This window comes from Gymnoscopelus microlampas (genome assembly GCF_963454915.1).
Source record: "Gymnoscopelus microlampas genome assembly, chromosome: 4".
NCBI lineage: Eukaryota > Metazoa > Chordata > Actinopteri > Myctophiformes > Myctophidae > Gymnoscopelus > Gymnoscopelus microlampas.
In genome coordinates this window covers 46,569,614-46,595,604 of record NC_139941.1, presented here as the reverse complement: position 1 = coordinate 46,595,604, position 25,991 = coordinate 46,569,614, and the positions used below count along the sequence as shown (strand labels likewise).

The window sequence follows — 25,991 nt, the reverse complement described above, 5'->3', positions numbered from 1 at the left end:
ACAAAACATCACATCCTGTGGTTAATAATGCTCAAGTATGTGTAAACATGTTTTGCATTGTGATAGTATAACACTCCATATTACTATTGTACTGTGAACATTTCTGATTCTAAAGCATGATTTATACTTCGTCACGTGCCGGTGTTGCGCACCAAAATTAGCCAATCGAAAAAAATAGCTAAAATAGCTCATGATGCAATATGTTGTGAGCTTGTAGGTCGGCAATTTTTGGCACATGGCACCGTTGTACGACGAAGTATAAAGTAAGCATAATTCTGATTGGTGTTGCTCTGGATCCCAGATGGAACAGGAGATCTCATTGGTCCAGAGAAAGATGTCTGACCTGGAGTCGGTGCTGCAGCAGAAGGACGTGGAGTTGAAGGCCTCAGAAACCCAGAGAACCATCTTGGAACAGGACTTGGCAACTTACATCACTGAGTGCAGTGTAAGTTATATGTTATTACCCTGAGGTGTGCGTGTGCGTGCGTGTGCGTGCATGCCTGCAAGTGTGTGTGTACATGTGATGTGTGTGTCCGCACGTGTGTGTGCGCGAGTGTTTCTGTGCATGGGTGGCATGCGCGCATGCACATGTGTGAGTACATGTTGTATGCACCAAGGGGCCAGCTTCCGAGTTGTAAATTGAGGGTGCATAGGAAGAGACAGTTCATATGAATGGCCTGTAGTCTTGCTGTTTCACCCCTGTTGGTGTCAGAAGTAATTAAGCTCCATTCAAGCGGATAGGTTTTTGCCGAACTTTACACTTGAGTTTATCACCTTAATAAACATTGTCATATATACTTTATGCTTCTAGTCGCACGTTGAAAGTCTTCATTCCCCACCCCCGCTCTGGTCCCAACCAATAGCATTAATTTCCGAGTGCATAGGATATAGAAAGATGGCAGATTTGAAATCGTTGAAAAATAGGCTGCAGTGGTGCCCGCTGGCCTAGCGGTCCACTCCAGGCGCATGCCACATATAGGCTCTAATGCCTGACAGCGCGTTGCGGGTTTGACTCCTGATCCTGACGACCATTGCTGCGTGTCTCTCCCTTCTCTCCGTAAAGGATTAATTTACGGTCTGTAGAGTCTATGGCCGTAACGTTGTCCATACGTTTTACTGTCTATGGTGTGCACACATGGACATAGGGGTGTGTGTGTGTGTGTGTGTGTGTGTGTGTGTGTGTGTGTGTGTGTGTGTGTGTGTGTGTGTGTGTGTGTGTGTGTGTGTGTGTGTGTGTGTGTGTGTGTGTGTGTGTGTGTGTGTGTGTGTCTGTGTGTGTGAGAGAGTGTGAGTGTGAGTGTGAGTGAGTGAGTGAGTGAGTGAGTGAGTGAGTGAGTGAGTGAGTGAGTGAGTGAGTGAGTGAGTGAGTGAGTGAGTGAGTGAGTGAGTGAGTGAGTGTGTGTGTGTGTGTGTGTACAAGGAAGCGCATTAAAAGTCACATTCAGTTTTTCTTTCTTATCAGTGAGTGACACTGTAAACATTTTTTTTTACATGTTTTATATTATCAACGAATCAATTAGCTACATAAGCGTTACTTTATGTTAAAATAGTTAAAATAGCAGATCTTACAAGCTCACAACACATCACGTGAGCTTGTAGATCGGCAATCTTTACGTTTTTGTTTTGACTATAATGACGTGCCCAAAATGGGCATAAATTATGAATCATGAATCGTGAATTTGTTTTTTTAATGGATTTATTGGATGAACTGTTTGCAGAGTCTGAAGCACAGTCTGGAGCAGGCCCGTATGGAGGTGTCCCAGGAGGACGATAAAGCACTGCAGCTCCTCCATGACATCAGGGAGCAGAGCAACAAGCTGCAGGAGATCAAAGAGCAGGTACTACAGCACACTGCATGGTTTTTAGCTCGAGAAATATTACGATTTCCCCAGGACCCAAACTAGTGAAAATAGCAGATCTACAAGCTCCTGACGTGTCACATTTATTTTTCTAACACAAATCTTTGCTTCTGGGGGTCCCTGGCACAACATATTTTCAGATGGGGGTCCGTGGCCAAATATTTATCAATTTGGGGGTCTTTGGCGTGAAAACGTTTGAGAACCACTGCTTTAGGCAGTACTACTACAACCAGTGAGGGTCTAAAATTCTCAATGGAAGAGAAGGGAGACCACCTTCAACCAATGTAGATGTGTTCATTGTATTTGCCTAATCTACTATACAGATTAGTTAAAATAAAAATGTATTCATTACATACGTTGCAGATTTAACTCAGAGTGTACAAATAGATCCAAATTGACCCTATTTGGACCATTTGGGTCCATTTGTAAACTCTTGAGTTACAAATTGATAAATTAACACTGAGGATTTCACTGTGCAGAATACGCACTCTGTGTACTTTCAGTTTTGTGGGTTCTGGTTTGCGGCCTTTGGTACAAAAAATCCCTGTCTACTATTGTATGTCAAATCTCTCCCATCGCTCAAGACCGTACCATCTAATAAAACTGTAAATTACATTCATAAGCCCACGCAGAACTGAAAAATGATGCGTTTATGCAAATAAGGTACAAAACCTTCCACAGGGTTTAGAAAGCTCCCCTTTAGAAACATCAAAACAAAGCCTCATCAAAACAAACAGAATAATGAAGCAAATGACTTGAACCAAGTTCACCAAATGTTGCAAATCATTCTTTGTCTCTCGCTCCTCCATGTCGCTCTCTTTCTCTCTTTTTTGCTAATAGAAATAGCTACAGCGTAGACAAAGCAGTTGAGGAGCTCAACTGACTCGCTCTTTATGAGTTCCAGAGATTGTGAATACAGTCTGCTGCCACACACATCATATTTCAAAATGTTCAGCATACAATGTATTATGGATGGATGGATTTATGGATGGATAGATGGATGGATGGATGGATGGATAGATAGATATATACAGTAGATGGATTCTTGACAGCTACAGTCAAGGATCCATCAGTTACCTGTCAACACCAACTCGGGACTCCTGAATCGCTGCCCTCCACACCCTCCTGTCTAGCATCAGGGTCTTGAGCTCTGCAGTGTTGTTAGCGCCGCTGTCACGCCGCAGTGTATCTACGTACTGTAGGTGGTGCGCTACAGTATACTGTAGACAAAGAGTTGCGGAACATTTAACATTGGGCTTTAGGGCAGGGCAGGTGATGGCGTCGGGTGTGTGTGTGTGTGACCCCAATGTGAGATGAGAACGGTGCCAGCCCACTCCATCAGTGGTAATTACACAGGCACATGTGTGAGATGTCTGTCGCTTCCTACAAGGGTGCAGTAAGTCAGTATACTGTAACTTTAAACAGCCACAATAAGTTCAGGTGTATGCCCTGTTCCTTATTATGCCCTGTTCCTTATTATGCCATGTTCCTTATTATGCATATGTTATTATTATTATAATTATGATTAATATTATCGTAGAACCTTTTTTTTGTGTGTTTCGGGAATTGCTTATTTCTTATTCACCACTGGGAGAATTAATTGGCTCAAAGCCTTTGAAGTCAGTACAGTATGTTCACATCTTCATCTGTAATAGGACATTTCTTCAAGCGTTCTTTTCTTCATGAATGAAGAAAAGAACGCTATTTCTCAACAGATCTATGGATATTCATAAAATTGGAGATGTGAGTTTTAATAGAAAAGTCTTAATGGGCCCGGGTAGCTCAGTCGGAAGAGCATGCACTCGCCTTTCGACCAAAAGGTCATGGGTTCGATCAGCTGTTTTCCCATGTTACTGTGCAGACAGGCTCTTTAGCCCACTGGTTCCCCCAAAGATCATAGAGGGGGGCGTGAGGCCTTGTCTGTTTGGAGGCTGTCCGGAATTTTAAACATGTTGCTGAAAATCACAACTTGCTTTCATCCACTGTGTCAGCTTTTGTCAGATATAAGAAGGGGGGGGTTTATGAATTAGTAGGTTGTACAGGAGTGTCGTGCAAAAGTAGCTAAAACAGCCGATCTACAAGATTGCATTGCGATGCATTGTGAGCTTGTAGATCAGCTATTTTTTCCATTTTGGAAGAATTGTGAAGATGAAAGTGGTTAAGTCTGTCTGTAGGTTTTATAGATGTTCAACCAATGAAAAGTATTAACTTGCGACTAAATAGCTGCATTGGATCCATTGGAACGCAGGTACTTTTATAATGGTTTTGGGCATGTACTGTACGGCTTCTGCCCGACAGCAACAAAATTGTCTATGCAGACCGTCTGCTGCTTCAATGCGTCTTCTTCAGGGACTCTCTGCATTCTGGATCGTGAATTATGTCTGGGATGATGAGAGACAGAGAGCGAGTGTGTGTGTGTGTGCGTACGTGCGTGCGTGCGTGCGTGCGTGCGTGCGTGCGTACGTGCGTGCGTGCGTGCGTGCGTGCGTGCGTGCGTGCGTGCGTGCGTGTGTGTGTGTGTGCAGGGACGTGTACAGATAGACTCTAGGTGGTGCTAGAGCACCTGCCCTTTGCCCTCCTGACCAGAAGTGCCCTTTTGAAAAAAAGGGCACTTTCTTTCAGTTTACAGCAGGGGTCTTCAACAGGGGGTCCGGGACCCCTAGGGGGTCCTCAGAGTTACGACAGGGGGTCCGCCAATTCTTTATGTGATATGATTTTTCTTTTTACCATAACCACTCGAAACCTAGCATCCCTTTTCTGAGGAGAACTTTAGCCAAAAATAGCAGATCTACAAGCCCACTACGTGTAGAGGGAAAAAAGAGCAGACCAGGTCAACAAAAAAAAGTATAATTTACTTGAGCACCAGCCCCTCAAAATGTCTGTGCACGCCACTGTGTGTGTGTGTGTGTGTGTGTGTGTGTGTGTGCGTGTGTGCGCGTGTGCACGCACATACATTTTGTGTCCATGTGTATTCCATTGTGTAGTCCTTTTGAGTGTGTGTACATGTAGAAAGAAGTGTGTGTGAGCATGTGCTTGTGTGTGTAAGGATGTGTCTGTGTCTTGGTAAGTGAGAGCGTGCATGCTTGATTGTTTCTGCATTTTGTGTGGACACGCCCCCGTAATTATGGAGCTGCCAATAATGGAAATTAAGCCTTTAATTAATTGTCGGTACTCATTGTTAGCTAGAAAATCAGTTCTTTTTGACAAGCGTCAAATCGTCGCTGTCGGGTGGAAACCTTGTATGTCCAAAACCGTTCCTTTTTTATTGTTATTTTGAAATAGTGAAAATAGCAGATCTGCAAGCTCACAACACGTCGCATCACGCGTTGTGAGCTTGTAGATCTGCTACTTTCACTACTTTTGTGTGACACTCTTGTATGATGCAGTAGGGCATTCTTTTACGAAACAAAACATAAAAAGTTGAAATATGGAGATTTGAGATTTCTACCCGACAGCTACAGATGCAGCTTTGGTTGGCTGGGTGAGGTTGAAAGGACAAGAGAGTGAAAGCATGAAAAGCAGTGGTGGAAAGTAACCAAGAACATTTACTCAAGTACTTCAGTACAATGTTGAGGTACTTTCACTTTACTCAAGTCAAATATTGTACTTTTTGCTCTACTGCAATTATTTGACAGCTTTAGTTACTAGTTACTTTGTAGATTTAGATTATTATCACAAAACATATATTAACCACTAAGGCCCTATTATATACTTAGTCTATTCGAAAATAGTATATCTACAAGCTCACAGAGCGTTGCATCGTGCTGCGTTGTGAGCTTATAAAAAACCTTGTAAAATGTTCACTTTTTGGTACATACAGTATATTTTAATGACAATACTAAGGCCGTTTCAGACGGGGAGCGATTGACACGCCTAGTAATTCATTTTCAATGAGAGGCGGGCGATTATTTGGGACACGCGGAGAAGTTGAAGGGCGCAGAGGCAAGCGGGCGAGGTCTCGTGAAATTCTCACGCTCGTGCTCGTTTCATGCACACGCCTAGAGCTGGATTGTGGTCAGCTTTTGTTCCACGCTACACGCAGGAGGACAAAACAACAATGATCACGGCGCGATCCCCGCTGATCCAAGCGAGAACGCCTGCATCAGTAGTCCCCCGCCTGAAACGGCCTTTATTGTATTTGTATACATTGTGGTATTGCTGCTTTTACTTAAGTAAAAAAATCCTGAGTACTTCTTCCACCACTGATGAAAAGTCTTCTCCCTGGTACTGTACCTTTCAACAACCCCATCTTTCTTACTGTTCACTGGTTACCAGGCGCTGAATATTATCGTACAATGGTTGCCATGGCAACGAGATCCATATACCTTGAAGTGAAGAGGAGAAGGGGCTGCAGTGGGTAGGCTGTCACGATGAGGTAGTGGGGCCTTGGATCCCCCCGTTTAAGAAGCACTGAATTTATGGCATGAGCCATTGCATAACATCTATAATCCACATCTCATCCACATCTCAGCACAGATGATGCAGTGTATCTCAAGTAGGGCTGGACGATATGTCTTCAATTCAGTATCACGATTATTTCAAACTTTTGCCTCGATTACGTTAAAAATATATCATTATATAGTGAAAATAGCCGATCAACATGTCGCGATGTGACACGTTGTGAGAACAGCTATTTTCACTATTTTGTTATGCCACCATTATACAATAAAGTATAATAGGCCTTCGCAGCCAGTGCCCGGAAGTTAAAATGCCATGCCTTTCCTCGTAAAGGACTTCATTATCAGCCTCCGTTATGTCGTAATAATCCAATGTAGACGTACACTGGATAAAAAACATGTTTATTTCACGATGTCACTGAGAAATACTTCACTACCCACAATGCTAAAGTGTAACATCCGGTAACATCGACGTCTCTGATTGTTGGAGCTCGTGTTATATAGAAATGTTTCTGCTCTCCCCCATGAATGTTTGCTACTCTCAACAGGCTACAGTAACAAACTCCTGTGTCAGTAGCTTCTGAATGCCTGCAATGAATTCTCTTGGATGTGCCGGAATGTTTTTCATTAAAAAAAAAAGACAAAACTGAAATAAACATTTTTGGAGCCAAGGAGGAACGATTAAAAGTCTGTGCTCCTCTTTAATTTGTTAACAGAAATCTTGGTTAGTCATGGACCTGAATCTTCAACAGCCACATTAAGGCAATTATGGATTCACCCTACTATCGCCTTAAGAATAAGGGGATTAAAGGACTTATCTCTCAGCTGGATATTTGATAAAACTTGTCCATGCATTAATCTTCAGTAGTCTTGACTACTGTAACAGTGTCTTTACAGGTCTCTACAAATTTATCAGACGGCTGCAGTTGATTCAGAACGCACACTGCTGGAATCTAAAATCAAGAAAGTGGATCATATCACTCTAGTTATCAGATCTGTACACTGGCTCCCTGTCTATCAATAATTAATTTCAAAATACTACTGTTAGTTTATAAAACATTTGAGTGGTTTAGGGCCAAAATACATCTGATGTATATACGTCTGATCTTGTGCTACATCATGATTGATCCAGACTCAGGTTGTCTGGGACAGGTCTGCTTTCTGAACCTAGAGTCGGAACTAAACACAGACAAGCAGCTTTCAGTTTTTATATACCTCATATCAGACACAAACTCCCAGAAAACTGCAGTTTTGCTACAACCATGTTCTTTTAAATCAAAGCTGAAGACCCTTTTCTTTGCCACTGCCTTTTAGTGAGGTCTTAATGCTCTGTGTCTGAATGTCTTAATGCTTAATGTTTTGTGTAAAGCACTTTGAATAGCCTTGTTGTAGAAATGTGCTATACAAATTAACGTGTCTTGCCGTACACAGAGAAACTAGCTAATATTCCTCATCCTTATGAGGACAGTTGGTCCACTACTTCCTAGGCTGTCATCTACCCATCATTTGAGACTTCAATACATTATATTACACCGTGTTCCCATGAACGCCTCTCTCTCAGCAGGATATTTAAGCCAGCTAAATCCAGCATTACATCGTGAAAGGCATCGTCTTGTCTCCCACACACTGTCATGTGACTGTAGTGTTTATCATACTCTATTAGGAAAGCATGCAGTGTTGGGTCAGAAAACATAACAGATTGTAATGAGACATTCACTCGTCAGTGACCGTAGAGAGAAAAGCAAATAAAAACAACCAAGGCTTGTAAATTGTTCGAGGAGATTGAAAGGAAGGCAGCCTACTGTAGCCCTTTTTGTGGAATTGTAGGAATGAAAATACTACAACCTTTCTTGTTGAGTGCACAAACTGCGCCCCCCTTTATTATTCTTAAGATTTTTTGTTGTTTTTTTGGCTTTCATGCCTTTATTGATAGGACAGTAGTCTAACTGGAAATGGAGAGAGAGGACTCAAACCCGAGGCACGCTGTCAGGCTACTCTGAGCCTACAGTAGGTGCGTGGACCACTATGCCAGCGGCCCAGGCCCCTTTATTACTTTAATAATAACAATAAAGGGCGGGCAGATACTGGCTCTGAGGAGGATACTGGAAGGAGTCAAGGAGCGGAACCTGTCAGCGGTGATCACCTTCATTGACTTCCAAAAAGCTTAAGTTTTGACACCATCCATCGGGGGAAACTCATGAGCATTCTCCGGGCCTAGATGCACTGCGGTGCGACAGCGGAGCTAACAACACGGCAGAGACCCTGATGCTATACAGGAGTCCAGAGTTGGTGTTGGCTAGACCGCACTCTCGCGTCACATCACAGTAACACATCAACATCCCACCACTACCTGATTACACATAAATCCCTGCTCTTGGCTCTTAAAGACACAATTGTGAATTATGTCCCCAATAGTGTCACTACAGCCTACATGTAAAAATCAAATGTGTTCAATTAATACACTTGCTGTGTAAGATTGAAGACAGCAGTGAATAAAAATACAGCATTTAGTCACACAGCCTAGAGCCTACAGTACTTCAACTTTGATGTGTTCCACTATAGCGTCTAAATCTGTGTACAGTACAGTGTGTGGTGTATAAGTGAGTATACAAATATGTCTGATCAGTGTGGAGCACAGTTGGGATTCTGGGATGTCTGAATTTCTAACTATAAATGCCCAGAATCTGTGTGTGTGTGCATGCGTGTCTGTCTGTCTGTCTGTCTGTCTGTCTGTCTGTCTGTCTGTCTGTCTGTCTGTCTGTCTGTCTGTCTGTCTGTCTGTCTATCTGTCTGTAGTTCATGAGGACTGATAATGATGCATCTTTTCAAGATATTAATGAAAGGTTCACATTAACATACAAAGCATCAAATTCGAAAACAGCTAAAAGTTAATCTAAGGAACAATTGTGTACTTGAAACTGTAGTGCGTGCGAGTGTCTCCGAAGACCAGAGGGTATGTGCAGTGTGAAACCGCCGATCTGACCATACTGTATATAGGCATATATGGAGATTCGGTTGTCCAGAACCGCCAATCCGACCGATATGCCCATACTGTATATATATATGGGCCAGACCAACTTCAAAATCAGCATGCGTATCGACGAGGACCCAAAGGTGTGATTAGCTGAGTGGGAAGTCGGTCAGATTAGCGGATTTCCAAAAAAACACAGAAAAAAACTCAATTCCACATATATGGACTTCCCTGATGTAATCAATATGACGTCAAAGTTGCCTTAATTAGTCTACACCAAAGACGCATGCTGTCTATTACCACGCTTTCCTGTAAATTCCAAGCCAAGTCTCTACCACTCTAACACAAAATACATTTTTTAAAGATTGTTATCAAAGGCTTGTACTGTAGTTGTTGTTTTTTAACCACCATGGCCGTTTCTGGGTCAAGAATACATTGTACCTCTGGCATAAACAACCTTTGAAGTGCGTTTCTGCCTTATTCTGTTTGGTAGGGGAAAGAAAGATAGAGGGGAAGATAGAGATGTATTGGTGTTTTTCCTACCAAGGAGATATTCTTGTGTTAATTCTATCATAAGAGGCTATAGTGGAATGAGGCAGGTCAGGGTAATTGACCCATTTCACAGCAGCCATTTGCACAGGTAAACACAGCAGTATTAACATTAATTGTGGGCGTGTTTCATTTACAGTGAGGACTGTACAGGAGCTGTAATATGGACAGCTCCTGTACAGATAACTTCATGCTAACACACAGAAACACCTACAGTACTGTAAAGGAAACACACCCACAATTCATGTTAATACCTTTCCTAAAGCTTGTTAAAGTATTACTCCTAACCTTTCAGCTCTCCATAGTTTAAGGGCCCTATCTTGCACATCTACGCGTTGGTCTTAAAATGAGTTGTAATTGGTGAATTGCTATCTTATGTAGGCCTGCCCTACGGTGAGAAAATTGAAAAAGCCATTGCGCTTAATTGTCTTAAAGCGTATTGACAGCGCAGATATTTCCTTAGTATTTAGAGAGCACATTTGGATGAAGATGCGCACCAATATGGATTCATAATCTGTGTATTATGTCAGTGAATTATCAGGCCATGACACAGTTGTATGCCGGAGAACTTCACTTTACTTTCTTAGCTTCACAACAACAACAACATCATACAGAATGAGCAATCCATCCGAGAATCCCTCAACACTCCCAACACTAGGCAAGACACAGCAGCATAATCGAACAGAACAGTAGGACAATAACAATCTCAACACATCACTGGTGACCCAGTGAGACATAACAGTGTGCAAACTGCATCAACACAATCAACACAACTCTCATGTTCAACATGGTAGATGAGAACCGAGGGACTCAGCTTTGACGTTCAAATATTTATTAATGATCTGGGCCAAATTATACATCTATTACATAATAAGAAGAAGAAAGAATGTCTCCGTGTGTCTTTGGAGATCAAAGCGGTGAGGAGAGAAAGATATAGAAAAGGTTAGGGCAGTTTATTTCAATACAGTAGCCTACACTTGTTGCTGATAGCTTATACTGAATGTTCAAATACCTCTCGTCATGTAAGAAATGAATGTCATGGATCCATAGACTCCTGCCTTTCTTTTTTCATTATACACCAACCTAGCAAACACGCACCTTATGTACTGTAATTATAGTTTTACAAATGGAAAACTGTGGTTTTCTAAATGGCACAACGCAGGCTCTCATAGACCATTCCTCTATGACACTCACAGTTGCCCCAACGAATGACATTGAGCCACTGAAGCCTGTTCGGCAGCTGGGGCAATTCACTGGACCAATTACAATAATTATTGTACCCCCTAGTCATATGTCCAAATGGTGTAACAAATAGGTTTAAAACTTCTGAATACATTTTGATAAGTTACTTTTTGAGAAATGGAACTGTCTAAATTTGTGTTTTTTGCTTCCTCTAAAGAAAATGATGAAGTAATAATAGAACTCTGAGTATATTCCTTCCACCCTTGTTGATGCCTTTTGTCTCGCTTGTCATATTCTATTGTCAGTTCAGCACCAGTCTGACTAAGGAGGATGCTACTTGTTATTATCCTGATTGACAAGCCGGTCTGCCTTGTGATCTGACAGGGAAATGGAGATGAAGCCTGTTGGCTGTGACTAATTCATTAACAGACAACAGCTCTCTAAAATATATCAGCTCATATGTATTGTATTTTCTTTTCTGCCTCTGCCTCCTTTATCTCTGCTCAATGACTCAATGATTTCCTTCTGCTTCCTTTATCTCTGCTAAATGACTCAATGTCTTTTAGATCTGCCACCAACCAAGTTGTATTTGTTGGATTGTGTTTATGAGTCTTCTGTTCCAACACTTCCTCCCATAAACGTGGGTCTTAGTTCCAATGTTGTTTTCCACTGTTGCATATCTCTTCTCTTCTCTTCTCTTCTCTTCTCTTCTCTTCTCTTCTCTTCTCTTCTCTTCTCTTCTCTTCTCTTCTCTTCTCTTCTCTTCTCTTCTCTTCTCTTCTCTTCTCTTCTCTTCTCTTCTCTTCTCTTCTCTTCTCTTCTCCTCTTCTCTTCTCCTCGCTCACGTCCCTTCTCTCTAGGAGTACCATGCCCAGCTGGAGGAGATGCGCGTTGCCATCAGGCAGTTGGAGGAGGACCTATCGGCTGCCCGTCGACGCAGTGACCTGTACGAGGCTGAGTTGAAGGAGTCTCGACAGACCAGTGAGGAGCTGAAGAGGAAGGCTGCTGACTACCAACACAGGATGCAGAAGGTCTGGAGTGTAATCATCGTTTAGTTTATTTAGTGACAGATGTACAGTATGCGGTTAGTGCTAGGTGTAACTCTTGAGCCTGAAGGGGGGTACAGGTACAGGTACAGGTACTGGTACAGGTACTGTATGTAAGAGGCAAATTATATACATGTCTAAAATCACCTAACTTTTATTAACTTTTATTATTTATGTTGCCGCTATGTTTGATTGCATTAACACTTAAACCCTAAACTTAGTTGAACGGAATCCAAAGGGCTCTAAACTAGGCCCCCTCCTCTTTTCTCTACACCAGGGGTCTTCAACAGGGGGTCCGGGACCCCTAGGGGGTCCTCAGAGCTACTATAGGGGGTCCGCCAAATCTTTGTGTGATATGATTTTTTTTTTACCTTAACCACTTGAACCCTAGCATCCCCTTTTATGAGGAGAACTTTAGCCAAAAATAGCAGATCTACAAGCTCTCAACGCCTCGCGCTGCGAGGCGTTGAGAGCTTGTAGATCGGCTATTTTTGGCAAAGAGGCTATAGGTGTAGAGGGAAAAAAGAACAGACTAAGTAAAAAAAAAACTTTAATCTGAAACACAATTTTATACAATATAGAGTAGGGGGTCCCTGCTTCATCTCTCTCTCAGCAAGGGGGTCCTTGACCTGAAAACGTTGAAGACCCCTGCTCTACACACTAAATTTCTTCGCCGAAAATAGTTGATCTACAAGCTCACAATGTGTCGCGTTGCGATGCATTCTGAGCTTGTAGATCTGCTCTTATAGCAGACTGTTTGCCCCCGAACAGGGATGTTAGTAAAATATATATATACGTATATACATAATGGATAACCTAGACACAACATGACAAATTCACCCATATTTTCACAGGTGAAAGAGCAAGGCAAAGCAGAAACGGAGGAGCTTCTTGCCAAACTGGAAAAGGTAGTCCATTAATCCATTGGTTTGCAGAGTTTGCATACTGAAGAAGCAATGGTTTTCTGTGATGTGTGAGGGGAGGATATATATTGTAGACGGGTGACAAATTAAAGCAATATCAACATAAAGTGTCTTAGTGAGGTGGTGGGCCACCACGAGCTGCCAGAACAGCTTTCCTTTACATTGACATAAATTGTACGTACGTGCAGTGGTGGAAAAAGTACTCAAATTCTTTACTTAAGTAAAAGTATCAATACTGCAATATAAAAATACTCTGTTACAAGTAAAAGTCCAGAATAAAAAATGTACTTGAGTAAAAGTACAAAAGTATTGGCATCAAAATGTACTTAAAGTACCAAAAGTAAAAGTACTAAATATTTGAAAATAGCAGATCTACAAGCTCACAACGCGTCGCGATGCAACGCGTTGTGAGCTTGTAGATCGGCTATTTTCAAATAGCCTAAAATAGGTTTAAAGTGGTTAATGTATGTTTCATTATATCATAATTTATATCTGAAAAGTAACTAGTAACTAAAGTTTTCAAGTAAATGTAGTGGAGTAAAAGTACAATATTTGCCTCTGAGATGTAGTTGAGTAGAAGTAAAAGCATTGGAAATTGGAAATACTCAAGTAAAGTACAAATACCTCAAAAGTGTACTTAAGTACAGTACTTAAGTAAATGAACTTAGTTACTTTCCACCACTGCGTACGTGTCTTGAACTCTACTAGAGGGGTGAACACCATTCTAACAAAAGATGTTCCCTCATTTGGTGTTTTGATGAAGGTGGTGGTCTAACGCGTTGATCCAAAATCTCCCATAGGTGTACAACTGGGTTGAGATCTGATGACTCTGAAGGCCATAGCATATGATTCACGTCATTTTCATACTCATCAAACCATTCAGTGACCACTCGTGCCCTGTGGATCGGGGCATTGTCATCCAGGAAGAAACAACTCCCATCAGGATAGAAGTGTTTCAACGTAGGATAAAGGTGATCACTCAGCATAACTTCGTATTGATTTGCAGGGACCCTTCCCTCAAAGCCTCTGAGATAAGTGGACCCAAACCATGCTAGAAAAATGCCTCCCACAGCATAACAAAGCCACCGGAGCCTCTCACTGTAGAGGTCAAGCATTCAGGCCTGTACTGTTTTGTTGGTGTACATCACATGCTCACTCACCCACTTGTGGAAAATATGGTGATATGACTCATCTGAACGTATCACTTTTTTCCACATTGCTGTAGAACAGTGCCTATGGTTTTTACACCACTGTACTCTCAAATGTGAATTTGCCACCCGTGCAACACATATCTATGTGTAACAAAACAGGTTGTAATTATGTTTATACATGGGATGAATTACCGTTCATTTGAACGCATTTTCAAAGACGGGAATTGAAAACGGCCGTTCATAAATGAACTGATATCAGAGCACCCTATGACGTCGACACCAGAGCGCTCTGAAATCGGAGCAAATTCATTGAGTATTACGAATGCACCCAAACATTAGGCTATACTTGGTGCCACTCTGTTGTGTTACCATTTGGTATTTTTTATCAATCTTTTAAATAAACACAGTAATGAATGGTATTTATATATGTATGTGTGTGTGCGAGTCGCACGCTGAAAAGTCTACACACTCCACTTATTGTACATATGTTTCTCTTGCTATCTTGATCCAAAATCGAGATCAACTGATCCTGCCCAGATTTTTTATACCAGAGCCTGATAGGATGTTAATTGTTTGTAATCATGTAGTACACCTGTATGAAAGCATCTGCATTTTTTGTTTCTCCACTAGTTTATTCAAGTTTTTCCTTTAATTTGTCACCTGTCTGTAAGTAAACTACTATATGACTTCATTTAATCATACATTTGTGGATGGACCGATGGAGACAGCGACAGTGACTTTAAAATGTGATTTTCCATATCTTACAATATGCATATAATTGTGTCCTTTTGTCTAGACAAATTCTGAGCAGCAGACTAAGATTCAGGATCTCCAAGAGAAGCTGGCAAAGGTAATTTTGTCTGAGAACCAGGGATCATCAATGTGTCCGCCCGTACACAGACAAATGTGTCCGTGGCAAGACTTGGACTTTTGTGTGTGTGTGTGAGCACGGCTAATCTCAGAAATGGCTAAATTTTTGGCCTCATGGAGGCGCTATACCAGCCCGCTTTACATTTGGCCTATATCTCCTGATGGAGATATAGGCTCCATCAGCATTTTACTGTGTAAACTGTGGATCGTACAGTAAAATATCCAATTCTACCTAAGTATGTTGATTTTCCTTCATTTAGCATTTCCTTCAAAACACACTCTTTGATACTCCTCCTACAGATTTTGTCCAAATCTCACACAACTCACTACACATTATCTCTGTAGTCATTTAATAAACATGTGTCATATCAAGTTTTGATATTTCATACCGACTTTGGCTTCCAAATGAGCCTGTGTTACAAACATTCCCCAAATACTGAACGAATCATCCGATTAACCCACATTTTGAATCACATATTGAGGGGCCTTTGCACAGCGCAGAGCTCAAAGCGATTTAACTCACCACAAATGTGACAAATGTCACCGATTATCTTTCCTGAAATTAGGTACATGTGATCTTGGGAGTCGTTTGACAATGAGCGTCAAACATCTTTTTTAGGTATTAGAGGTATCATAGGTATTAGATCATGAATACATCCAATCGGCCACAATTGCGAAAAGTTGAACCGTATGTCGTAAAAAGCTATTTCCCCCGCAGCTTCCTCTGGTCCTGATGGCTGCCACCCACCACTTAGGCAGCACTGGGTATAGGCCAGATATGAGGAGATATGTGCGCACCCTTCTAGTCTGTTTTCAATCTCACTCTGTGTTCCATTCTCTCTCTCTCTCTCTCTCTCTCTCTCTCTCTCTCTCTCTCTCTCTCTCTCTCTCTCTCTCTCTCTCTCTCTCTCTCTCTCTCTCTCTCTCTCTCTCCCTCCATCTTTTTCTATTTTCAATCTCACCCTCCTGTGCGTATTTTCCATTGTCTCTCTCAGTTTCTCTATCTATCTTCTCTAATGACTCGTACTAGCCCTGCAGTGCCATCAACCAGATGTTCATCATTGGACAATGGACAAATTCAACTAGCATTATTAAACCCTGAGTCGCATATTTTCTCCCCATTAGCAATCAAATACTTTTGCCTCATTACAGAAAATGTATTTTTTTTTATATCCTATCCATTCTGAATATAATGGGGCTTATATTCTGTTCATCGAAATTTTCACACCGTAGGTCACGTTGTTGATAAGTGTTTTTCGCTTAAACAGCCTCCCTGGAAAAAATCTGTTTATTAGTAATTATGTAACTGTTGTTTTGCAGAAGGAAAAATGTGCATTAGCCAGCACCCACTTGCTTATTGGTTCTCTGCCAAAGTGGTTAGGCACCAAGAATCATTTGGAGGTCCTGTTCTATTCAAAAAATGTAGTTGGCAGGCAAATCATTCTTTCTGTGACAGGCTGGTGAATTTTGGAATTTACCAATCATCAAGGTCTGTATGCAGTCGTAAATAGCAGTTTCCTAGTCTAATAAGAAGTTGTTGTTGTTCACAACATATTGTCGGTTAACTCTCCTTTTTCATCACAGACAGTCAAGGCCAGCGCAGAAGCTACAGATCTACTCCATAGTATCAGAATGTCCAAAGAACGCATGGAGCGAGAGCTGGAAAGATTACAGACCAAGGAGGACTCCAGTGACAGCCTTCGTAGACGCCTACGGGAGACAGAGGTACATGCATACCTCTACACACACACACACACACGCGCACGCACGCACACGCGCACACACGCGCACACACACACACACACACACACACACACACACACACACACACACACACACACACACACACACACACACACACACACACACACACACACACACACACACACGCACGTACGTTATGCTTTTATCTGTTTACTGTACATGTATGTATACAGCACATTCAAGTAAATGGAAAATTGTCTGCATGTCTAAGTGTTTTACAATGCGCATTACATGATTACATTCGCACACTTTACTTCTTGAGCCTCCTGAGCCACTGCTACCTTCAAGTCCCTTGAAGCGTTGAAAAGCGTGATGCATATTTATGACAAACTGTCTTTGAAAAGTACCGGGAGGTCATGTTTGACCACAGCATGAAGAAGACTGGAAGTGTTGATAACTCAATGCATATATATTTCAGTGCCCTATTTGAAAGCTTGTAACTGAATTGTGAAGCTGTAACTGTGCTTTATCAACCCTGCTGAACTATCCACACATTTTCAGCAGACTTTCAATTTATGTTTTACAGTATTTTTCTTATTTCCCTGGTCTGATTAAATATGTTACTGTGTTATGTTTTCTTCTTCTACAAAGATCTATTTGGAGCCAGAATAAAATATTTTTCTAATATTACCCAACGTCAATACATGGAGCCTACATTATTCTCTTTTGTAGGACAAAAACAAAGTTTAATTGCTATTCTGGATCAAAACATCACTACCAGACCATGGTAAGCCATAACAGCAGAGTTTACTTCTTGGCTATTGTTAGTGTGCTAATCTGTCTGGCACTGGCATTTTTGCTAATTGGTTCTCCAGTGGTTTGCCATTGATTCTAGTGGCTCAGAGTTGTCCTTGTGCTGTTTACAAACTTTGTTTTTGTAAGTTTCAGGCCAAGTTTTGGGTGCATCTTGTTTTCCTAAAAAAAGCTCTATGTTTATTCATGGGTCATATATTCCAGTGGTTCTCAACCTGTGGGTCTGAACCCCCAGGGGGGTCAACACATAATTTTTTTGGGGGTCCCAGATGACAGTAAAGTGACAATTTAAGGACTTTTAAGACCTTTTTAATACCATAAAAAAAGAAGACATGAAATGAAAAAAGGCCATGCAGTCAAAGGTAATCAACAAACTATATATATAAACTGGTGCTGCTATCTGTTATTTTCACAATATGTATCCGTGGAACGGAGTTAAATGTAATGCCTAAACTCCTACAATTCCAAGTGCTTGTCACGGTGGGGGGTCCCCAGTTCAAATATGATTATTTTGAGGGGTCGCGGCCTGTAAAGGTTGGGAACCACTGATTATTCAAACTATCCAAACATCCAACCAGAGTGGTCTACAGAGCATGTGAAAATGCAAAATGATATTATATTACTGAGCAGAAATGGTAGCTTCTCCTTGTTGATCCCTGTCACACACAGATTTAATTTGCTGTGACAAAATTGGTCCAACATGTGTTCATGTTCATTTGAGTAATATTTCATTATGTTATGCACCAGACGCTGCAAGTGGTCTTATGAATAATTCCAATTTCTTAGATGACATGACGCACTCGAAATGTGGTAATTAGCATAGGTTAAGTTATGAAATTGGGTCAGATGGAAGAAAATCTCTGTGTCCGGTTTCAATCAGAGACCTGAAGACCTCTTAAATCATCACAGCTGAATACTAATTGGCCCTTGAAGACATTTATAAAAATACATAAACAAAAAAACAAACGTTGGATAATGAGGCTTATATCCAGAGGTGTATCGCTAACAAGCCAAACACATCCGACTACTACATCATCAGTTTTCCCTTGAAATGTAAATTTCAGGCTTAGTAGAAGCTCTTTGTGAATACATTATGTTCTCCAAGTTGGACCATAACCATGTCCACATTTCTAGAATCTTCTGAGTTCAAATCTGGGCTTTGAAGCTTGTAAAGATATACTGTAAGATAAGTGTGTGTGTGTGTGTGTGTGTGTGTGTGTGTGTGTGTGTGTGTGTGTGTGTGTGTGTGTGTGTGTGTGTGTGTGTGTGTGTGTGTGTGTGTGTGCGTGTGCGCGTGCGCGCGACACACGCACCGCATTTACCGTCTTTTGAGCACGCTGAATAATGATGATATGGATGTTAGGGAGCTGGCCAGATCTTCCCTGTTCCTTGATCTAAGGAGATACAAGGTCCCTTAGCCAGAGAGTCAGAGCCCCACTTCCTTGGGTTCAAAAGGAAACACAGTAGAAAACTGGACATTCGCTCCCCGGGTTTTGGAGTTTCATCGGACTGGCCGGACTTGAACAATGTTTATGTCCAAACTGGAGTGTCTCTGGAGTGGGTGCGGTCCTGGTGCGGTCTGACTCAGAGACTGTGGGGGTCTCTGCATGAGGACATAATAACTGAACTCCTAACCTCTGTTAGAGCAAAGGCTAGAGCAACAGTGACCTACGGTGGACACACTCACCTGCTGACTTCCACAGGCGCTCGGCGAACCCTGCTGGATCTGTTTCGACTTCAGCAGCAACAACAACACTGGACTGGACTTAAACTTCAGGCAAAACCTGCTTGTCTTCCCCATGTATACCTCTTTGTTTGCGTCACACCACAGGGCTTGTTACAGAAACCATGTCACACAGTCTTAATGGCTGCTTATAAAGGGCTTTACACCAGCACACCACAACAGAATAGTTGATCTCATAACAAAGGACATATATCCAAATATTTCACACTGTCGGTGAGAATATAACATTCCTGTGTCAAACCTTCCATGTTTCAACTCTGTACTGATAATCTTGAAATCTTTGCACATCTCTTTGCTAATACTCCAGATGTTGTTGGCTCCAAATCAGTTTCCATTCTTGAAGTGGCCTGCACCTTTGGCCTCTAGCTTAGAGGAAGCTTTTATGACCAAAATCATTAAATACCAGCCACTGCTAAAAAAGATGGTGGCTTTAAGTTGTGGCATATCAAAGGTATTCAGAAAATAATGGACCTCTATGTAGACGGAGTTATGCTCTCATTTGAACATTTATGTCGGAGATATCAGATCCCTAATAAACATTTTTTTAAATATCTACAGTTAAAAAGCTTTATGTCATCAAAATGTGAACAAATTATGTATATACCACCCCTATCAACATTGGAGAAAACATTAAATTCAGAGGGGAAAAGACACATCTCTATATATTACAATCTACTAGTTGAATACAGTACTGAGTCGACAATAGATAAATTAAATGCTTGGAAAGTAGATATTCAAGAAGACATTGATGACAATGAGTGGAAACAGGCATGTTTAAAAGCGCAAAAGCAGACAATAAATACAAGATTTAAATTACTCCAATATAAATGGTTAATGAGAACGTATATAACTCCTGTCAAACTCCATCATATGTCCGCTAACATTCCAGATGTCTGTACTAAATGTTTAATTGAGAAGGGAACGTTATTTCATTGTATGTGGGAGTGTCCCAAGATGCAGATATTTTGGAAAGAAATCATAAAATGTCTGTCAAATGTATTTAAATGTATAGTTCCTGCAAGTCCGAAACTGTGTATATTGGGAATCTACCCTAAGAACTTTGTACAAAGTCCAAATCAGACCAAAATATTGGATTTCGGACTCCTCCAAGCCAGGCGAGCTGTAGCGTTATATTGGAAAAATATGGAGATACCAACACTAAGGATATGGCATAAGGAACTCATGAGTTGTATTGGACTGGAAAAATTAACATACATAACTAGGGGAAAGCAAAATGAATTTGACCAACTGTGGGAAACATATATGAACGTTATGGATATTATTATTTGAGAGAGAAGGAAACTGAAAACTGAAAATTATTTTTTTATTAATTTATCTATTTTATTTAAGAAAGTGTAAACAATGTGATCATTTTTTATTTTATTTATTTTTTTAGCAAGTACGGGGGGGTATATGTGTATGAATGTGTGTGAAAGTAGATGTCATGTATGTCACAAAAAAATCAATAAAAAAAAAAAAAAAAAAATACCAGCCACTGCTCCATACCATCACAGAGCTAGGTTATAGGTGCAATGTACTTGTGTTTATCTTTGGCTGCCTAGGACATAGGCTTCCAAAACCTTTCTGTGCAATCTCTTCTATCATTTGGTAGCCACTAGATATGGCGAAGACGCCGTTACTTGTACCCCTTGTATCTCTTATGTGGACATGAATAAATTGTGTGTGTGTGTGTGTGTGTGTGTGTGTGTGTGTGTGTGTGTGTGTGTGTGTGTGTGTGTGTGGGTGTGGGTGTGTGTGTGTGTGTGCATGCATGGTTTGCGTGTGTGCGTGTGTCTGCAAAGGATGGCAGAAAGACTCTGGAGAACCAGGTGAAGAGGCTGGAGATCGTGGAGCGTCGGGACATTAAACTGAAGGAGGACATCCAGGGCAAAGCCCAGCAGATCCAACACATGTCAGATAAGATACTGGTGAGGCCTGGGAGTCTTCCATTAGCACACTGCTACAGTACCTCAACCAGTTCATGTATTGATCATCAAACTGCAATAGTCCTGGGTTCAATTCCTAGCTAAGGACCTACTGTATATGTCATAATAAGGTGGGACGGTGATTAAAGGTGCTTTTTATAAGACGTGAAAAGAGATTTAAAGACAAAAATAATAAGATAGGCTTAAACAAAGAAAGAGCTCTTCATTTGCACTGAGCTTTTAAGCATTCTCCTTTCTCTGGATTTTGTCAGATGTAGCATTTCTCTTAGGTGCTTTTTGTTTATTATAAATATGTTTATCCCTAACAAGTGCACTGACATCCACAACATTTACAATTTTAGAGTAGAAACTATAAGAATTTGCCTCTCGGAGAACAGCCCCGCCAGGCCAGGTAGTACAAGTTAATGTTAGCCAATCAGGATGAAATATGAAAGATCGGACAGGTCCGCCTTGATGACATGACTATAGAGATAATGTGTACCGATTTGTGTGATGTTTGGACAAAATCTGTAGGAGTAATATCAAAGAATGTGTTTTGCAAAAATCTGCCTCCTGGTGGCGCAATTAAAGACGAATAAACACCTTCAGATCATTTTATTTGTGGCATGTTAGTAGATTTGGTTATGTAGCCCAAATGTTCATGTTGACTGCAAATTTAAATAAGATACAGTGAGGAGTAAAATAAAGATTTATTTTTGTTTTGTTTTGTTTTTTTGTTTTGAGAGTTTTATGAGTCGTTCGTGTCCAGTGAAGCACGTCATGCTGTACTCTATTATCCCATAATGACACATGCTGTATACAGTTGAGTACATACATATACTGTATACTGTACATACATACATTACATTACATACATTACATACATACAGTATATATACTACTACTTCTCATCAATGGGATCAGGGCATAGGGTCACCAGAAGCCCTGAGACAGATCAGTTGTTTAATGTCTCGCTAAAGTACATGAATTAACCTACAGTGTTCAAACCTGTGACTTCACTCATGTCCTCTTTAACCTTCAGGCCATGAAAAACTGGTGGTCTGTGTTGCTTTTGTTTGTTTGTGTATGTGTAGGAGCTGGAGGAACATCTCCGGGAGACACAAGCTGCAGCCCAGCGTGTAGAGACACTCCTGGAACAGAAAGAGAAGCTCTATGAAGACAAGATCAAGGTGGAGTCTCAGAGCACACAGAAAACGGCGAATGATTCTGGCTCATGGAAGTGTTTCCGTATCCATGGTTGTTGGTATTGGGGTTTGCAATGGAGTCCGCTTCAGTCACTCACAGTTCAAGTGGAAGAAGATATTATAAATTTGATATTGGCCTCTTAACACTGAAAATGAAAACTATAATTGAAATGCAAATACATATACAACACGTTGCATAACGTATTGTGGGCTTATAAATTGGCTATTTTAGATGCACGACACTAGCATGCAACTAGAACAGGCCATTTATATGCAGGATGTCCAAACATTTACAGTATCACTGGCTGTTTGCAGGTAGCGCAATATTCACAAGTTTATATTGTGTAGTCCTGCCAAAAGATGGCAATATAGTATACATTATTTTATTTTATTTCTTCAACATTATATATTTATAGTTCTTACAGTATACATTTTAATCATCTTCCAAACCAGCTACGCCTGCTAATGCTTTTTATTCTAACTGTTATCAGTGGTGGAAAGTAACTAAGTACATTTACTTGAGTACTGTACTTAAGTACAATTTTGAGGTATTTGTACTTTACTTGAGTATTTCCAATTTCCAATACTTTTACTTCTACTCCACTACATCTCAGAGGCAAATATTGTACTTTTACTCCACTACAATTTTTAGTTACTAGTTACTTTTCAGATATAAACTATGATATATAATGAAACATACATGAACCACTTCAGCCCTATTTTATACATAGGCTATTTGAAAATAGCAGATCTACAAGCTCACAACGCGTCGCATTGCGACGCGTTGTGAGCTTGTAGATCGGCTATTTTCAAATATTTTGTACTTTTACTTTTGGTACTTTAAGGACATTTTGATGCCAATACTTTTGTACAAGTCATTTTTTAATTCTGGACTTTTACTTGTAACAGAGTATTTTTATATTGCAGTATTGGTACTTTTACTTAAGTAAAGAATTTGAGTACTTTTTCCACCACTGACTGTTATGGTTAGAATACGTTCACATTTTGGACTTATTATTCTCTGAACATTGTGTGCAATCAAAATCTCATGCATCATTTATGTATTTTGCCGTCATGGCAAGATAAATGCAGCATTGTGAGAATCATTCCATTCCCTCACTCACCTCTTACTCGCCTGTCTGTTTCAGTAACCCAACTGTGGTTGTGTGGTTGTGTGTGGGCAGATTCTGGAGTCCCAGATGAAGGCAGACATGGCTGACAAGGAGATGTTGGAGTCCAGTCAGATCAAGTACGAAGAGGAGGTACAGCAGAAATGCAGCATCATCAGCGAGCAGAAGGCGGTAAGAGCAGTGAGCCTGTAGATTTGCCTTTTTCCGCCATGTTTTAAATGTTTTGACATTTTTCAGTGGTGTGCACAGACATTTTGAGGGGCAGGTGCTCAAGTAAAAAAAAAAGGGCACCTTGCCAAAAATAGACGATCTACAAGCCCACAACGCCTTGCAGCGCGAGGCGTTGTGGGCTTGTAGATCTGCTATTTTTGGCTAAAGTTCTCCTCAGAAAAGGGATGCTAGGTTTCGAGTGGTTATGGTAAAAATTTAAATCATATCACATAAAGATTTGGCGGACCCCCTGTAGTAACTCTGAGGACCCCCTAGGGGTCCCGGACCCCCTGTTGAAGACCCCTGCTGTAAACTGAAAGGGCACTTCTGGTCAAGAGGGCAAAGGGCAGGTGCTCCAGCACCACCTAGAGTCTATCTATGCACGTCCCTGACATTTTTTAAAGTGGTTAAATAATTTGTAAAACCCACAGAGAGGTGTAAAGTGTGACCAATAGCATTGAGCTATTAAAAGAAATAGCGTCATTTTGATCTCGGGATCCACACAGGAACAGTGTGGTTCCATGTGGCCAGCCTGTGACGTCAGTCATCTCTGACTGACATCATAGACATTAGACCAGGGGTCTTCAATGTTTTCAGGCCAAGGACCCCCTAGCTGAGAGAGAGATGAAGCAGGGACCCCCTCTATATCGTATAAAATTGTGTTTCAAATAAACATTTGCTGCTCTTTTTTCCCTCTAAACCTATAACTCTTTGCCAAAAATAGCCGATCTACAAGCTCATAACGCTGCGAGGCGTTATGAGCTTGTAGATCTGCTATTTTTGGCTAAAGTTCTCTTCAGAAAAGGGATGCTAGGGTTCAAGTGGTTAATGTAAAAATAAAATCAAATCACACAAAGATTTGGCGGACCCCCTGTAGTAACTGTGAGGACCCCCTGGGGGTCCCGGACCCCCTGTTGAAGACCCCTGCATTAGACTATGATGTATGATTCCAAATTTGGAAGAGGCCCGTTGACTTCCATTATCAAATTAAAGTAAAATATTTCAAAAAGTATAAAACATACAGTATGGGGTAGGAAAAAAAGGAAACAACTATGGCCTACTTGCTGTGTGCACAAGAAATCCAGTGCCGACAAGTGGCCATGCCTGAAGCTCATGAGCCCAATGAGCCTCGGTCTCCCACCCGGGAGGTTCAAATCCCAGGTGTTGCAATTACCTTTCTCAGTCAGGAGATGACATCAAATGTATTGATTGTAGCTTCAATAGACTTTGAGAAAGGGGTAGGATTAGGCTGTGGATAAGCCTGTCTGAAATAACTGGCTTTATCAATTAAAGCCTCTTAACTTGACCTGAGTTGGCTCTGTACTTGGTCTGCTCTTTTTTTCCCCCTCTACACCATATATCATCACCAAAAATAGCTGATCTACAAGCTCACAGCTATTCGCGTTGCAATGCATTGTGAGCTTGCAGCTCGGCTATATCTGCGTTTGTTCCAACTGCAATCGGCATGCTAAGGTTCAAGTGGTTAAAATGTTGTATTATCCACTGCTCTCCATTCAGACCATCAACGCCATGGACTCTAAGATGAACAGTCTGGAGCAGAGGATTGCTGAGCTGTCTGAGGCCAACAAACTGGCAGCTAACAGCAGCATCTACACACAGAAAAACATGTAAGTCACAAATAATGATTTAGTATTAGAACTACAATATAATATGTAAAGTATGTTGATTTTGCAGAATAAAAGAAACACATACTCTTTCCCTGAATTAAACTAACCAGTGTAGTACATATTGGCCAGGCCTGGAATCGAACTTGGGGCAACTGTGGACTCCTGCAATGGTCCTGTTTGAAACTGGAGGAAACGCAAGCCGGTTTGCGGCTGGTTATGTGAAAGCACCAAGGTTCCAAGAATCTAGAACGGACGTTCGGGTTGAATCCACTCCACCTGCATCCAGCACCACCCTAAAGTGCTGAAGTGGAATATTTGCCCTAATGTAGGCATCTTTTTATTTGTGGTTACCATGGTATTAATAAATATCATGTGTTGTCCTGTTAGGAAAGCCCAGGAAGAGATGATCTCTGAGCTCCGACAGCAAAAGTTCTACCTGGAGTCTCAGGCTGGGAAACTGGAGGCCCAGAACGCCAAGCTGGAGGAACATCTGGAGAAGATGAGCCAGCAGGAGCAAAATAACAAGAGCCGCGTGCTGGAGCTGGAAACCAGGCTCAGAGAGGTGATGGAGGAGAGGGGGGAGATGGGTTTAAGTCGGGAGAATAACAGAGAGGTAGAAGACAAGTAGAGGGGAGAGGATGAGAGGGAGAAGAGTAAAGGAGTAAGTGCAAGAGAAGTGTGGAT

The 25,991-nt window shown here is 41.2% G+C and overlaps 1 protein-coding gene across 1 annotated transcript in view; it reads left to right on the top strand.

The window, feature by feature from the left end:
• Positions 1-301: 301 nt before the first annotated feature.
• The window catches only part of citb (citron rho-interacting serine/threonine kinase b), a gene marked incomplete at its 5' end in the record, with an annotated part of 63,629 nt that continues 37,939 nt past the window's right edge, over positions 302-25,991 (top strand). The window contains 11 exons of the mRNA XM_084055522.1: positions 302-445; positions 1,719-1,838; positions 11,819-11,989; positions 12,859-12,912; positions 14,875-14,928; positions 16,533-16,673; positions 21,012-21,137; positions 22,229-22,324; positions 23,524-23,640; positions 25,198-25,307; positions 25,695-25,869. Of these exons, the coding sequence (XP_083911648.1) occupies positions 302-445; positions 1,719-1,838; positions 11,819-11,989; positions 12,859-12,912; positions 14,875-14,928; positions 16,533-16,673; positions 21,012-21,137; positions 22,229-22,324; positions 23,524-23,640; positions 25,198-25,307; positions 25,695-25,869 (1,308 nt within the window). The remainder of the gene's footprint in view (positions 446-1,718; positions 1,839-11,818; positions 11,990-12,858; positions 12,913-14,874; positions 14,929-16,532; positions 16,674-21,011; positions 21,138-22,228; positions 22,325-23,523; positions 23,641-25,197; positions 25,308-25,694; positions 25,870-25,991) is intronic.